At 41.2% G+C, this 15228-nt stretch overlaps 1 protein-coding gene across 1 annotated transcript in view; it reads right to left on the bottom strand.

The window, feature by feature from the left end:
- Nucleotides 1-1658: 1658 nt before the first annotated feature.
- LOC310799160 (condensin-2 complex subunit H2-like) overlaps nucleotides 1659-15228 on the bottom strand; it is a gene marked incomplete at both ends in the record, with an annotated part of 33370 nt that continues 19800 nt past the window's right edge. Inside the window, 5 exons of the mRNA XM_083661727.1 lie at nucleotides 1659-1802; nucleotides 4072-4221; nucleotides 4674-4775; nucleotides 5835-5884; nucleotides 15011-15088. Coding sequence (XP_083517853.1) covers nucleotides 1659-1802; nucleotides 4072-4221; nucleotides 4674-4775; nucleotides 5835-5884; nucleotides 15011-15088 — 524 coding nt within the window. The remainder of the gene's footprint in view (nucleotides 1803-4071; nucleotides 4222-4673; nucleotides 4776-5834; nucleotides 5885-15010; nucleotides 15089-15228) is intronic.

The following is a 15228-nucleotide window of genomic DNA, read 5'->3' as shown; positions in this document are numbered from 1 at the left end:
CTACAGATGTACTATGCTTGTCAAATGGACATAATGCGATTTCATGGTGTGGCCCAAGACAAGCAGTATCATTTGCCGGCTGTGGAGAGATGAGCCCTTTGAAACTCTTCCCAAGGCTGAGGCCTTCCTCATGGACCACCTTCCAGAACTTATGTCACTGCAGCTGCAAAGACCCCCACCTGGCTAATATATTTGCCCCATCTCAACACAGAATACTCATAAAACAATCGGGCAATAGCTCCAATTGCCCGATTGCGTAATTTGCGCATAAAAGGAGAGATCGCCAGTGCGTAATTTGTGCGTAAAATGAGATGAGAAAGAGAGGGGGGAGCAGTCTTACCCATTAATGTGAGGTATGTGCCCGTCTCTCGCTGCACAACTTGTCGACCTTTGGACCACTGGATACACATGATTCAAATATGTGAGGCAGAAATTCAGTTCCACAAATAAGTGTGCTAAAGTAGTATCTCATATTGGCCTATAAAGTCTTATTATTCTTCCGTTTGGGCTGTACCACACATCACATAGGCTACATACAGTACATACATCAGAGCAAGTGGTGGACACATGACTTTACCCCGACCAAAATCCAACTACATGGAAAAAGCAATCATATACAGGGCTATTATGTCATGGAGCTGTCTTCCAAGTAATATTAGTTCCATCAAAATAAAGGCAAGGCATATTTTAAGGAAACTCAGATCCCACATACACTCTTGTCTCACACACTATCCTGATGTTTATCACAGCTCCTTCTGTCTGATTTGTTTGTTTTGCAAAAAATGTGCTAATGGTAGGCTATATTAAAATGTTGGTCTACGGACTAGCTAGAGGGCTAGCTGACCACATGGTTTTAGATTTGCTTTTTTCTTTTCCATTCTTTAATTTTTATTTTATTCCAATTAGTTTTTGTTTTATTTTGTGTAGCCTATTTTATTCATTGCGTGTCTGTCATGTAATCCATGTATTGTCTTGGACCCCAGGAAGACTAGCTGTCGTCTAGGTGTCAGCTAAGTCAAGTTACCAGAGTTTTTCCGGCTCAAGCGGATTTGTCACCAGTGATGTCACTGGAGCAATTGTCATGTCATCAGTGATGTCACTGGAGCAATCGTGATGTCATTAGCGATGTCACTCAAGCAATTGTCATGTCACTCGAGCAATTCATGGAACCAGGCCACATAATAGTAATGTATACACCGAATTAAAATAGTAATCCATATCACTGGACTAAAGACTGACTGTGGAAACATAAAACCTTAGAAACCTTTTATTCAATGCAACAGAACGTGTTGAACCACCACAATTCCACCCACACCCTGGCAGGTCAGGTAGCGCTTCCAGCTGCGGAGGCCTGGAGAGTTTTGAAGCGGTCGGTGGCCTTGGACAGATGTCAGTGTTTCACGTCATTTCACATAACTCATTAAATTTGGGTAGCCCACCCAGGGAAATTGGACTATTACAGCAGCAAATACTGATACAGCAAAGAACATTTTAACATAAGAGTAGAATAGAATTACACTAATGTAATCAACAATTTGAACAAATGTTAAGTAGAAAAATAACTGAACACGGTGCCCAATCCCCCCCCCCCCCTTTTATTCAATGCAACAGAACGTGTTGAACCACCACAATTCCACCCACACCTACACCCTGGCAGGTCAGGTAGCGCTTCCAGCTGCGGAGGCCTGGAGAGTTTTGAAGCGGTCGGTGGCCTTGTGTGTGCTGAGGAGAGTCAGTCCCATGGTGTCCAGGCTCTCCTCCAACCCCTCCACGCTCTCCACCTCCACTGTGTTGTCGTTGGCCTGGGGGTGAGCGCAGAGAACTCGTCACACCACGTTCCACAACATCAAGATCAAGATTCAATAGTTTATTGCCATATCAATTAAAATTGATTGGAAATTGCTTTGGTGAGTGCTCTGCTCATTACAGGCAAACAGAACAGACAGTAATGACAAAGTAATGACAACAATGGGGTGGCTGTAGCTCAGGAGGTAGAGCGGGTCGTCCACTAATCGCTTTGGATAAAAGAGGTCGGTGGTTCGATTACCGCTTCCTCCATGTCGAAGTGTCCTTGGGCAAGATACTGCACCCCAAATTGCTCCTGATGGTGTGCCAGCACCCTGCGTTGTAGCCTGCCGCCATCGGTGTATGAATGGGTGAATGTACCTACTGATTGTAAAGCCCAAAGCGCTATATAAATGCAGGCCATTTACGATTTACAATCCCACATCCACAGGGCAATAGAACTACATTTCTGTAAAAATGTATAAACTAAAAAAAAATCCGTAAAAACGACGGTTAGGTACAGTATATGGTACCTTTTATAGTACAGTAAGTTTTACAGAGCAAAATGAACTATGTAGAAAAAAGGCACAAGTGCAATAGTACAGATAAAAAGTAGAGCGCGCACATCCACTCAAAACAGCAGGTGCAGGACTAAGAAGCAACAATCACAAATAACAAAGTAGAGTCCGTACACACTGCTTAAATATGTCTCCCAGTAGATGTTTCGGTCTCACGATCTTCTTTATTGTTGTTGTACAAAATGCGAAGGTAAATTATGAACTTCTCAGTAGCCAATGTTCATAGACGTTTTGCACCAGGACAGAAAGGGGAAAAAAGTTTATTCCCACTGAGACATGAATGGATTAATAATTAGGGATGCACGATATATCGGCAATCATATCGGTATCGGCCGATGTTAGTCATTTTTTAACATATCGGTCATATCGGTATCGGTCAGATGTTGCAATGTTAATATCGGTTATCATTATCAGCCAAATTCTTCACATTGATATGAAATAATGCAGTAAATCTATGATTTATGGGCTTTTCCAAAGGCTTTGCAAATAAAGAAATGCATAACTTTTTCAAATTCAGTGTTGTGTACAAAATGTGATGATCATAAAAATTTGGTTTTATACAGATCATATCGACATCGGTAAATATCGGTTATCGGCCATAACAGCAATGTTAATATCGGTTATCGGCATCGGCCAAAATTTTCATATCGGTGCATCCCTATTAATAATAATAATAATAATAATAATAACTAATTTATATAGCGCCTTTCATAAAAGCCAAGGATTGCAGGTTGTATAGGTGGTTGTGAAACCGAATCATCTGAAATAAATCTACTGGGAGACATCTTTAAGCAATGTGCGGACTCTACTTTTTTATTTGTGACAAGTGCAATAGTAGAAACGTAAAAGTGTGGTGCATAAAAAGTGTCTGGTGCATGAAAGACCCAACTACTACTATATTATATTTACTACTATATATTATAATGACTACAATGTTATACTTACAACTATGTTTAGATTGGGGTCGTGAACTGAACAGCTGAGGAGGAGTTAAGGGCCCTAACAGCTTCAGGGTACGAGCTGTTACACAGACGAGTGGTTCTGCTCTTGATGCTGCATACCCTTTTTCCTGAAGGAAGGCGGGCAAAGAGAGCATTGGCTGGGTGGGAGGGGTCCCTAACTGTCTTCAGTCCCAGCTTTAAAATGCGGACACCATAGATGTCGCAGATCTTTACAGATGATTTTTGATGCCGTTTTCACGACCTTGTTCAGCCTCCCTCTGTCCTCAGCTGAGCAGTTACCATACCAAACCAAACTGTGATAGAGAATGTGAGCACACTCTCTATCATAGCTTGATAAAAGTGACACATCCCTGCTTTTGATACCTTAAATTTCTTGAGCTGATGGTGGTCCCCAGGAATTTGAAGCTCTCCACTATCTCAACAGCCTGATCATTTATGACTAAAAGTTGGAGCTCGACTTTGTTTTTGTGGAAGTCTACAACCACCTCCTTGGTTTTGGAGAGGTTTAAGTTGTTCTGGGCGCACCACTCAACTAGTGAGGAGACTTCTGCTCTGTAAGCCGTTTCATCATTACAGGAGATCAGACCCGTCACAGTGGTGTCATCCGCAAATCTTAAGATTTTAACCAAGTCGGAAATAGAGATCACGTAGATGACAGAGGGGCAGATCAATCCATATGATAGCAAAGACAGTATGTTAGATTTGATGTAAGGCGTCTTGAATTGGATAAATATTGTAGTATTTACCAGTTGGAGTGAGGCCACCATGTACTTGCAAGCTTCAAAGTTGTCCAAGCCGTAGACAATGGAGGCAAAGGACCTGCTGCTGCCCACGCCGTTTAAAGCCGCTACAATCCTGTCCTCGTAGTCATGGATGTCAAAAACTGGACGCTCCTCCTAGAGACAGAGACAGTAGATGACAGGGGGGACAGATGTCAGTGTTTCACGTCATTTCACATAACTCATTAAATTTGGGTAGCCCACCCAGGGAAATTGGACTATTACAGCAGCAAATACTGATAGAGCAAAGAACATTTTAACATAAGAGTAGAATAGAATTACACTAATGTAATCAACAATTTGAACAAATGTTAAGTAGAAAAAGAACTGAACACGGTGCCCAATCCCCCCCCCCCATCTTGCATCACATTATTATATCTGCTTCACAAAACTAGCAATAATCAAAGGGAGTATAACAGAATTTGCAAATATAGCGAGTGTGTTACGGTTACATTCAATGTACAAAAAATGCAACCAAAATACAGCCTCCTCCTCCTCCTGAGATGAATAGACGGGGCACTAAAGGTACAGAGCATTCAGACTCAGGTACAACAGACTCAGTGTTGTACCTGTATTGCCAGTTTAGTACGGATCTTGTCCTCCCAGTCCTTGACTCTTCTTGACATCTCTGTTTCCTGGGCGTAACCCTGCGACTCCACCAAAAACTGCTCCTGCAAAGAGTTTCATCAACAAGCCGTTATATGCACCATTCTTTGAAAGGATAGTTTCATAAGCTACCAGTTACTGCACATCTGAAGAAACTGTAAAGTTACGGCAAAGCTTCCCTCATGACAAATATAGTTTGGCTTAACTTAAGTTACTTAGAAACTAGTTCAGATACTACTTGCAGATTTAGACATGACTAGAAATCATTTCTAGCATGGCGTGCTCACCTGCTCAACTGTTGAGCAATCGAGCAAGGCAGCCCCGGGCCACCTTATTATAGTTGTGAGATCATTTTTACAATGTAATACATGTCATGTAATACAAAATTTGATTTTATTTGTAATAAGTGACTAATAAAGTGAATGTTGACAGTTTCAAAACTAAATAATCTTATCTAGTTTGTTAACACTCTGTTGGATATGATGTAATGTCTACCACTCATACATTATACTCAATCTGGACGTAGTGAAGCAAAGGAAAATCATGAGGTAATGGCATTAGGGATGAAACGATAACTGGTTTTAATGATAACCGTGATACAATTCCTTCTGATAACCGTACCATTTCAAATTTTTTATTACCTTTAAAACCATGGTACCATGATTACCGTGTTACCATGATTACAGCGCTTTGAAAAACATGGTAAATACTGTCCATCATCAACCAAAGTTGGCAACCGTCTCCCAGATGCAGACGTGCAGCCTTGAAGAAATGATTTCAGTGAGTGTATCAGTCCTTTTTGGCTCTGAGTTTTCAATATAAAACTTGGTGAAATGATTTCCGTGAGTGTATTAGCACTTTTTAACACCACTTTTTGGAATTCTTCAGCACATTTTAACAATACCGTGATAATACTGATAACCGTGATACTTTTGGTCACTATAATCATGATTTTCATATCGTTTCAGCTCTAAATGTCATGTGACAGAAGATAGCCGGTTTCTATAAGACACCGAATGAAAATCACGAGGTAATGTCATGTGACAGAAGATACCCAGTTTAAATCATTAGGTAATGTAATGTGACAGAAGATAGCCAGTTTCTATAAGACACTGAATGCGTACCACACTTTGCCTCACAAGGTCTTCATAACTCAGTGCATCCGGCTGGGCTTCTGGAATCATAGAAAGACAAAAACACAGTGAATCACTAGTCTACAGCCGAACACACTTCATTAGAAATCTGGTGCCATGAGATGATGTGATAATTTACCACTTGCCCAGAATGTTTTTGTTTTGGGATTAAATTGGTGGTTTATCTGACACCAACAAACAAATAACTTGCCCAAGTACTCCTCAGGTCTTCACATTTTTTTTGACAATCAGAATGACATAAACATGACCATAAAATGCATTTCAGATACTATGTATGTATAGATAGTAGGGCTGTGGCGATTCACTTATCTCCCGATTCGATACTATCACGATTTTTGGGTGCCGATTCGATTTATATTGCGATTCTTAAGTATTGCGATTCTACGATTATTGCGATTCGATATTACGATTTATTGCGATTTTTGTTTATTTTTTTCTTTTCTTTTTTCAGTTTGTTTGCTTTTTTACACTAGATTAGAACATGGGAAAAGTTGAATCATACACTAGAGACTGTATATTATATATCATGAGTAGGGCTGGGCGATATAGTTAAAAACAGGGGCGGACTGGGATCATAATTCAGGCCGGGCATTAGATACCAAGCAGGCCAGGCCGATATGGGCCAACGCGCGTGAAATTTGGGCCGTTTGAAGCCAGATTTGGGCCGTTTGAAGTCCAATTTTACAATGAGATGCACCCACTTTAACCCTGAAGTGTAATTATTACTTCAGACTAACTAATAAAGTAATAAAACCACTAGTAAACCAGTAGGCGGCGCCTGGCCTGCTGTTCAGTGAGTGGCCTGACTGCAAGCACCCAAAAAAAAAAAAAAAAAAAAAATTATTTTTTTATTTGCGATTATCGATTCTGGAATAAAAGATCGATCCAAAAAATCGTGACATTAAAAATCGCGATACTTAGGTGAATCGATTTTTCCCCCCACCCCTAATAGATAGTATTCAATCAGTGTCATCACGGTCGCTGTGGCCATGTTGTTGACATAGCACAGCTCTCAACTAGTGACAGCCTATGTGAGAGTAGCCCCATAATGTTCCGCTATGTTCTCCATATACACTCTCGAACTAGCGTCACAAAGACTTCCATAAGTTAATTGGGGGACTCAGCTGTTCAAAACGCTCTCCTACCAGTCTCCGACGTCCGATTGCTGATCCGAAGATATAATAATCCTCCTACGGAAGCCAGTAGTTTAGGCATGGGGTTTAAAATTATATTCCTGTGTGAAACAACCCGTTTAAAAGCAGTCTTTCCACAGCCTGTGCTGAATTTACAGCAGGGTGTGTTAGTTTTTTTTGTATTTTATTTTTTCAATTTCAATTTTAACAAAAGACAAACAAAACAAACGAACAAGCTCAGACACAGGAAAGGAAAGAGAAGAAAAAAACATATCGACAATAATGTGGTGATACCGTCCATATAGGGGTCGAGGTAGGCCAGAAACGGGTCCCAAATAGTTAGAAACTTATGAAGTGAGTTGTTTCTCAGGGATCTGAGCCTCTCCTCCATCCTTATGACCGAGATCATGTCCGTCAACCACAGTTGGAAAGGAGGCGGAGAGGGGGACTTCCACTCTTTCAGGATACGTTTTTTGGCAACAGTTGTCCCCAGTGTCAGAGACTGTTGAACGGCTGTGGGGAAGCCCAGAGAGGTCACCGAGCAGCCGAAGATGGGCGAGTCCTGCCTCCGGCTGAAGCGTTATTTTGTAGACCTTAGAGTACCAGTCAAATATTTTAGCCCAGAATCCCGTCAGTGAAGGGCAGAACCAGAGGGCATGAGACAAAGTGCCCTCTGACACCTGTCGCACAGTGGTGAGACGGGAAGAGGGGAAGAACGTGTGCAACTTATGCTTAGAATAGTGAAGGCGATGAACGACTTTAAATTGAATGAGCTGGTGTCTACTATTAACTGAGCATAGTTGTACCACAGACAAAGTCTTTTCTCATACAATGTCAGGTAGATCAATACAAAGTTCCCCCTGCCATGGTTCTTTAATTCTCTCAGTAGAGGCCATGGTGCGGTTATCAAACAGACATACAAATCTAGAAATAAGATGTTTGGAGTGAGGTGGGCTCAGCAAAACATCAAAAAAGGCATGTTCATTTGGAAGCGCTTCAAAGGCGCGGATCTTGGATCGAACATAATTTCTGATTTGCAGGAATCTGAGCCAGTTTGTGTTAGGCAACTCAAATTTCCTCTTCAGTAGATCAAATGATGCTAAATTATCATTTATGTAAAGGTCTTTGATGGAAACTAGCCCCTTCTCACTCCAGGCATGATAGTTTCTGTCCGACCACGGAGGCAAAAAAGAGTGATTAAAACAAATTGGTGTATGGACAGAGACATTTGGTAGACCCAAAACATTCCTGACCTGGTTTAGAATTCTGAGGGATTTTTTCACAACAAAACCTAAATGCTGTAAAGTCCCAGGCTTCTCTGGCTTATAAAATAACACGGCTGGTAAAGAACAGGTGGCAAGAGAGCTGGCCTCCATTTTCAGCCACAGGGGGGCCCCGAGCATTAAGTCGCCAGGAGTCCCTTGCCGCCAGAACATTAAAGCCCTAACATGCCGCCAGAACATTAAAGCCCTAACATTGGCAGCCCAGAAGTAGTGCCTAAACACTGGTAAGGCCAGCCCTCCTTCGGACTTCGGTTTCTGCAAGTGAAACAGCAGGGTGTGTTTGATCTCACTATCATGGTGCACCACTTGCATGCAGTGAGCAGTCACACGGAGACGGCGGCACAGTGATCAAATCATCAAATCCAGCGCACCTGGGAAGCAAAACATGTCATGAAATACTCAAAATCCCAAGGTTCCTCTCGGCACTGGGAAGCTTCTCCTCTCCTAAATACGGCACAGGCTGTAGAAAGACTGCTTTTAAACGGTTGTTTCACGCAGCAGTATCATTTTAACCACCCGCCTAAACTACTGGCTTCCGTAGGAGGATTATTATATCTTTGGATCAGCAATCGGACGTCGGAGACAGGTAGGAGAGCGTTTTGAACAGCCGAGTCCCCCAATTGACTTATGGAAGTTTGTGTGACGATAGTTCGAGAGTGTATACGCTATATGGACAACATAGCGGAACATTATGGGCCGGGGCTAATGTGAGAGCAGCGCTTATATAGGAAGCTAGCCGCCATTAGCGTTACCTTACCTCTATCGTTCCTGTTGTGTTAGGATGGTGGCCTGTGTTATACATGGCTGTAGTAATGATAGCAATAAAGCCCTGTGGTTTGTTTCTATGCCATCTCTACCGTCTGCAGACGTGAAGGGAGCGAGACTGAGGATACGTCAGCACAGGAGAGTGGAGAGAGGCAGGTGAAACAGGTGAAACTTTCTGCCAGCTCCTCACAGCAAAGTCTGTTCACCTCGTTTTTCTTTTGCTTATTACAGGCATTAACGGCAGCATACAAACAAGCTATTTTGTAATAGACCTTAACGCAACAGAAACAAGAATAAGGCTGTTACTAGTTGTCAGCTGAAGCACTGTGTGTGCAGGACGGTATGTCAACAATGTGACCGCAGCGACCGTGATGCTGCTGATCGAATACTATCTATACCATACAATTGTACATCATATATTCATGATTTTACGATATCCTTACAATATAATCTTCAATTCAAAAAAGGGCAGGAAAGATCATCACGGAACTCCTCCCCTCGGGCAGACGCTTCAGAGCTCTGCACGCCAAAACCAATAGACGCAAAAACAGTTTCTACCCACAGGCCATTACTCTGTTGAACACCTAAACCACTTAAACCAGCCACTCACTTAATTTATGTTCACTGTGTTCACCATCAACTCAAGCCTCGTTCACATTGAACAGCATACAACTGTACCGTGTACCGTGTAATATCTGCATAATCCTTGTTGACTAAACTATGTGGCGGCGTTGCACATTTTACTGTACACATTTATTGTACATTCCCTTATATATTCATATTTAAAATGCAATCCCTGTATAAGCCTTGTTTACAAACCTATGTAGCGTTGTTGCACTACTGTACATCCCCTTATATATTCATATTTAAAAATGCAATATCTGTATAAGCCTTGTTCACAAACCTATGTAACGTTGTTGCACACTTACCGTACACTTTGACTGTACACTCCCTAATATATTCATATTTTAAAATAGCCACTTTACTACATTGTATATAGCACAGTCACCACATTGTATATAGCAGTCACTGTAAATGTTTTGCTTATGTCCAACAAAGTATTCCTTGATCGCCTTGACTATGTGTAACCTTCTTTCTCCTTTTTTTCCCCTCTATATGTGTGTACTTGTGTACTCTGTGTGTACTTAAGAGCAAAGCTAACCGGAGCCCAATTCCTTGTATGCGTTTGCATACAGTACTTGGCCAATAAAGCTGATTCTGATTATCTTCAATCTATGAAGATAAAATCAGGCCTGTGGGGCATTGCATATAGTCAACCCATTTTTCCGGAACTGTTCCATCCTATGTTTAAAGCGGGACTTACCCCCCCAGATTTCCTGCAAAACGGCACTCCACTCGATCCGAAAACCCCGCAGGCAAGATGGCCGCCCACACTCCCCTCCTTACCTGGCAGAATTCCTCCCCCATAAACTAACATATCTTGGCCGATAAGTATGTAACATAAAAAACAAAACAACCCGTAATATCTTAATTTTATGTAGAATGCAGAGGACATGTAACTGTTTAGTTAAACTTGCATTCCAGGAATATTGTGCTCTAAAGATGACGTTAGTGGCTCGAGACTGTTTCGTCCTGAAACCCACACGCTTTGCGCCAGCGTAACCTATGTGGGATTCGAAATAACGCATCAGATAGAAAACGTTATGAATATAGCCACGTTATAAACAACAAACTAACGCTGGTGATCCGTATGGAAACAGTGTTACTCGAAATGGTTAAAAGTTATATCAATTTGGTCATTCAGTGGCATTTTACTGCCATATAACATAACTATCGGCTAATATTAGCCACAGTAGGCATTACCCAGGGATGCATTGGTCTTAAAGGGCTCGCGCCGCGTGAACTACAGTAATAATAAATGGGGAAAAAAACTATTTTTCACATGAGTGGGGCGCGTGCTAAACCCACCGTGACGACACGATGTACCAAGTATCCCATTCATTTGAGGGCACAAGAAAAGCAGTGTCATAGAGGGAACTTATGCTGCTGAAAAATGGTACAATGGTAACAGTTTGGTCTCAAATGTGGAAATTTTGACCAGAATTCTTCACACACCACCCCAAGTCATATATATTGGTTAAAAGCTGAAAGAAAGTGTTTTGGGCGTAAGTTACACTTTAACAAAGGCAGTTAACTTCTCCATATTGTAAATGTCATCAAAAGACATCTTCCTCTGTCCGTTCCCTATTTCTGCTTCAACTTTGCTTGACAGAACAGAAACATTCATACTGTCTTTGATGCTGGCAGACTGTTCTGTCTGATAATTGACAATATATGTGATATGAACGTAATGGTGTTGTGTTGTAGCTTTTCCAGTAAAAGCAGCACTTCCCGCTTACATGAGAACTGTTAAAGGTGTTCTTGTTCCTACAGTAGTTGGATGTTTGAGCTTCACTGAGCAGAATGTCTGCAGAGTATCCACAAGAGTCTGCTGAAAGTGGACATTTTCTCTGAGCTCACTGAAAAGGTGATCCCAAACATCCCCCGCCCCATCCCATTTTCTCCCCAGTTGTACTTGGCCAATTCATTAAAATTAAGAATGAAAATAATCCCAGTTCCCACTAGAGCTGTGCATCTTCACTGATCTCACGATTCGATACGATTCGATTATACAAGTCTACGATTCGATTCGATTCGATTCGATTATACGATGCATCTCGATGCATCGCGATGCATCTTAAATCGATGCATCACTTTTTCCGCAATACATGATTTATTTTTTCTCACTTTCTTTTTTCTCACTGTGTGGCTACTTTTAAAATAAAAGTGCATTTGGAATTGCATTGCATTATGATCCATAATTAAAATAAACAACTGCATGTACTTACATTCTATTTTATTTGATTATAAAAAATAAAAATAAAAAAACTTTTTTTTTTTTTTTTTAATAATCGATTTTTGATATTTGTTAATCGATTCAGAATCGTCCTATTAAGCATCGCGATGCATCTCTGAATCGATTATTTTCGGCAGCTCTAGTTTCCACATACAGTATTAACTCATTGAGTGCCAGCCACTTTTGGAGAACGGACGCTCCCTGTGCCAGAGTTTCAGAGCTTTTTTCAGTGATTTCTCGAGGCCCACAGAATATTGTGTGATATTACTATGTAAACAATGAACACGCAAAAAGAACGATGAGACTCTTTTCTATCATCAGCAAAAACAGGTTTATTGATATCATTTTCCGTTCTTTAGTTATCAGCCGGAGAAGATAGCTTGATTTAACAAAAAAGAGCCTTTTTTTTCTAGAAGCTGAGATATTGGCCCTTTTGTGAAATTAAACATTTCAAACACATCACTGACTCTGAAGCTAATGTCCTGCTGCCTGGGTCTGTCTGGGTGTTGTGTGTTGTGTGCTGCTCTGCGCCCCCCCCCCCCCCCCTCCTCCCACTCCTCAACTGCACACTCCTCCTTATGGGAGGTGGCTCTCTGCTGAGTTTGCTCTGCAAGGGTGCGCGACCGTCTATGTGCGCGGCATCCAGCTTTTTTACAGCTTCCGCGTGTGTTTGTCACCGGCTCCTATGCTTCCAGTTGAGAATAATAACAAATCCACGGCTGATCATGCGAATTGGCTGTTGCAGCGGACATGGAGGAACTCAATTGTGGGAGCAGATTGGCTGCTGCTGCTGTAGGCACATCTAACGTTAAAACGCTTCATGCATATCGATGCATACGGATGCGATGCGATTTCCGTTTCCCCAACGACTTATTCTCTGTTTTTCTCTGCCTTTCTGTTAACCTGGAGAGCACTGTCGCCACCTAAGGGTTCTGTAAAATAGGTTATAGACCTCCAATAGCTATAATAGTTGTACAGGAGATGCGGAAGGCTTTGATCGACGTCCCACCGTCAAAAAACGCATTGGACGTCGAAAGACGTCCGTGGCACTCTACGTCACTATTTAATTGGACGTCGAAAGACGTCCATGGCACTCAATGAGTTAAGGGGCTGGTGCCTGTATCAGTTCCTTTGGGTTTGAAAGAAGAAAAAAAAAGAAGAAAAAAAAGGCAATTCCAGCCGCACAGGCCCGCGCTGGAATTACGGTCTCGCTGGCCGTAATTTGCCCATGTATAATAGTATCCTTCTTTGCCTTGTATATTTTCTTAATTTTGTCTGCTTTTTGTAAGGTATATTTAAAAAATAATAATTGGCCAAATCTTTGCCTATACTGTATATTCAAGAAAAATATTGGTATCGACATAATATCGGTATCAGTAGATATCCAAATTCAGGTATCAGAATCGGATCGGAAGTGAAAAAAGTGGATCGGTGCATCCCTAGATTAAACAGCTGTCATCTGGTGCATTTTAGGCCCAGGAGAAACAGAGTTGATCTGGTTCATTTCTGGTTGAGCAATGCAATGCACCTCAAAATAAAGTAAGCCATTTACAGTTAGTTTGTCAGTAAAAGGTTTGATGAATAAATAAATCAAAAGCACTCCACTACTGCACTGGTGACAGTAGCTGTCGTATAGACAGGGGGAGTGACTATCAGCTACTGTCATCAACTTAATACCAACATACTAGTTTAGTTACTTTCAAATGCATGGAGGGGAAAGTTACGACTTATCAACTTTGAAGCGTTATTTACCCCCCCTTACCAACATGCTAGGTTGACATGCTTGGTCCCAATCGATTCCTTAATTATTCTACTTTCATATGGTATAAAGACCATCACTCTAGCTTTAAAAATGAGCTCGCTGTCAGCCGTAGATGTACCAGCCAAATTCAGTTTAAAAATGTGGGAGTTTAAGGTCGCCGTTTTTATTTGCATTTTGACAGGCTATGCAGCATGAAACATATTAATACGAAAAAAGAGCGCTGCTTGGTGGACCATTTGCACGCCGAATTTAGTAGAAGGCCCGGATAACTTGAACTTAATTGACTCACTTGCACAATACATCCATGCCGTCTGTAACCGCGTGCAGCCGAGACGTTGCAGTATCCCAGTGTTTGCGGAGACAGAAATCTGCGGCCACATACCGTGGCCGCCCGCAGATCTAAACCCTTGTTGGCTTGTGTAATACAATGCAACGACTGCCTGGCTTGTGAGCTAACTTACTGCTTGATAAAATAAAAATAAAAATAAGAAGGGGCATATAATATGCTGTTACTGTCGTGTAAATATATCTATTACTGTCAGGTCATCACAGCAAAGTGGAATTTTGATGTCATCATCATTCACTTCCTATAGTGGAGCTGAACCTCCACTGATATATATATATATATATATATTGATGTTGACAAAAGTTTATAATAAACAAGCAATGTTATGTTTTGCAATTTTTTCCCTTACTGTATCGAAAATGAATCAAACCATGACTTCAAAACTGTACCGACAGGTAATTTTTGTGTACCGTTACACCCCTACTGTCCAGTATTCAGCACTTAAAGGAACACTCCGCCCATTTTCAACCAGCTTTGTATCATTAGAACATCAGTAGTATATCAGAAAACTGTAAACTGTTTTGAAGTCTGTCATTTAATTTGACAGTTATTGCGTGTTAATGTGTGGACCAGTGACATCACTGGTCCACACTAACTCAAATTAATGACTCATTAACTCAAATCAACTCTCAATAACTGTCAAACTATTCATCATTCATCTAGTTTGACAGTTATTGAGAGTTGATTTGAGTTAATGAGTTTTCTGATATACTACTGATGTTCTAATGATACAAAGCTGGTTGAAAATGGGCAGAGTGTTCCTTTAAAGCCCTTGTTTGTATGCTGTGATTGGCTAGTTACGTTCTAGATAACCCTGAATGGTTGCTTTGGAATTTTTAATCAGTCAGAAGGAACGGAGGGGGAATTGTAAGGATTTTAATCGGATAATTTAACATTTTGTGTGTGGGAAACAGACACATTATTCAAAGTAGAGTATTTTATATACATCTTAAAACATGCCTTTAGAAGTCTAAGTTTGAGTACCACAGCTTATTTTTACCTGGTGTTTGTCCACCTGCAAACTCTCCTGGAATATCATCAGGAAAGGGCTCGTCTTCATAGTCCGAGTTGTCGTCACCTTTATCAAAGGTGCAAATAAACATGAATCATCTTACACTGGCCATCTAACTCTCTGAAGTAGTTACTGCTAAATGTCAGACACTTCCCATGTCCTGTCCCCTCCTTTAGACCATTACTCAGCACTAGGGGGCAGAGTGT

The sequence above is a fragment of the Poromitra crassiceps genome, assembly GCF_964638095.1.
Source record: "Poromitra crassiceps genome assembly, chromosome: 2".
Taxonomy (NCBI): Eukaryota; Metazoa; Chordata; class Actinopteri; order Beryciformes; family Melamphaidae; genus Poromitra; species Poromitra crassiceps.
This window is presented reverse-complemented; position numbering and strand designations above follow the sequence as displayed.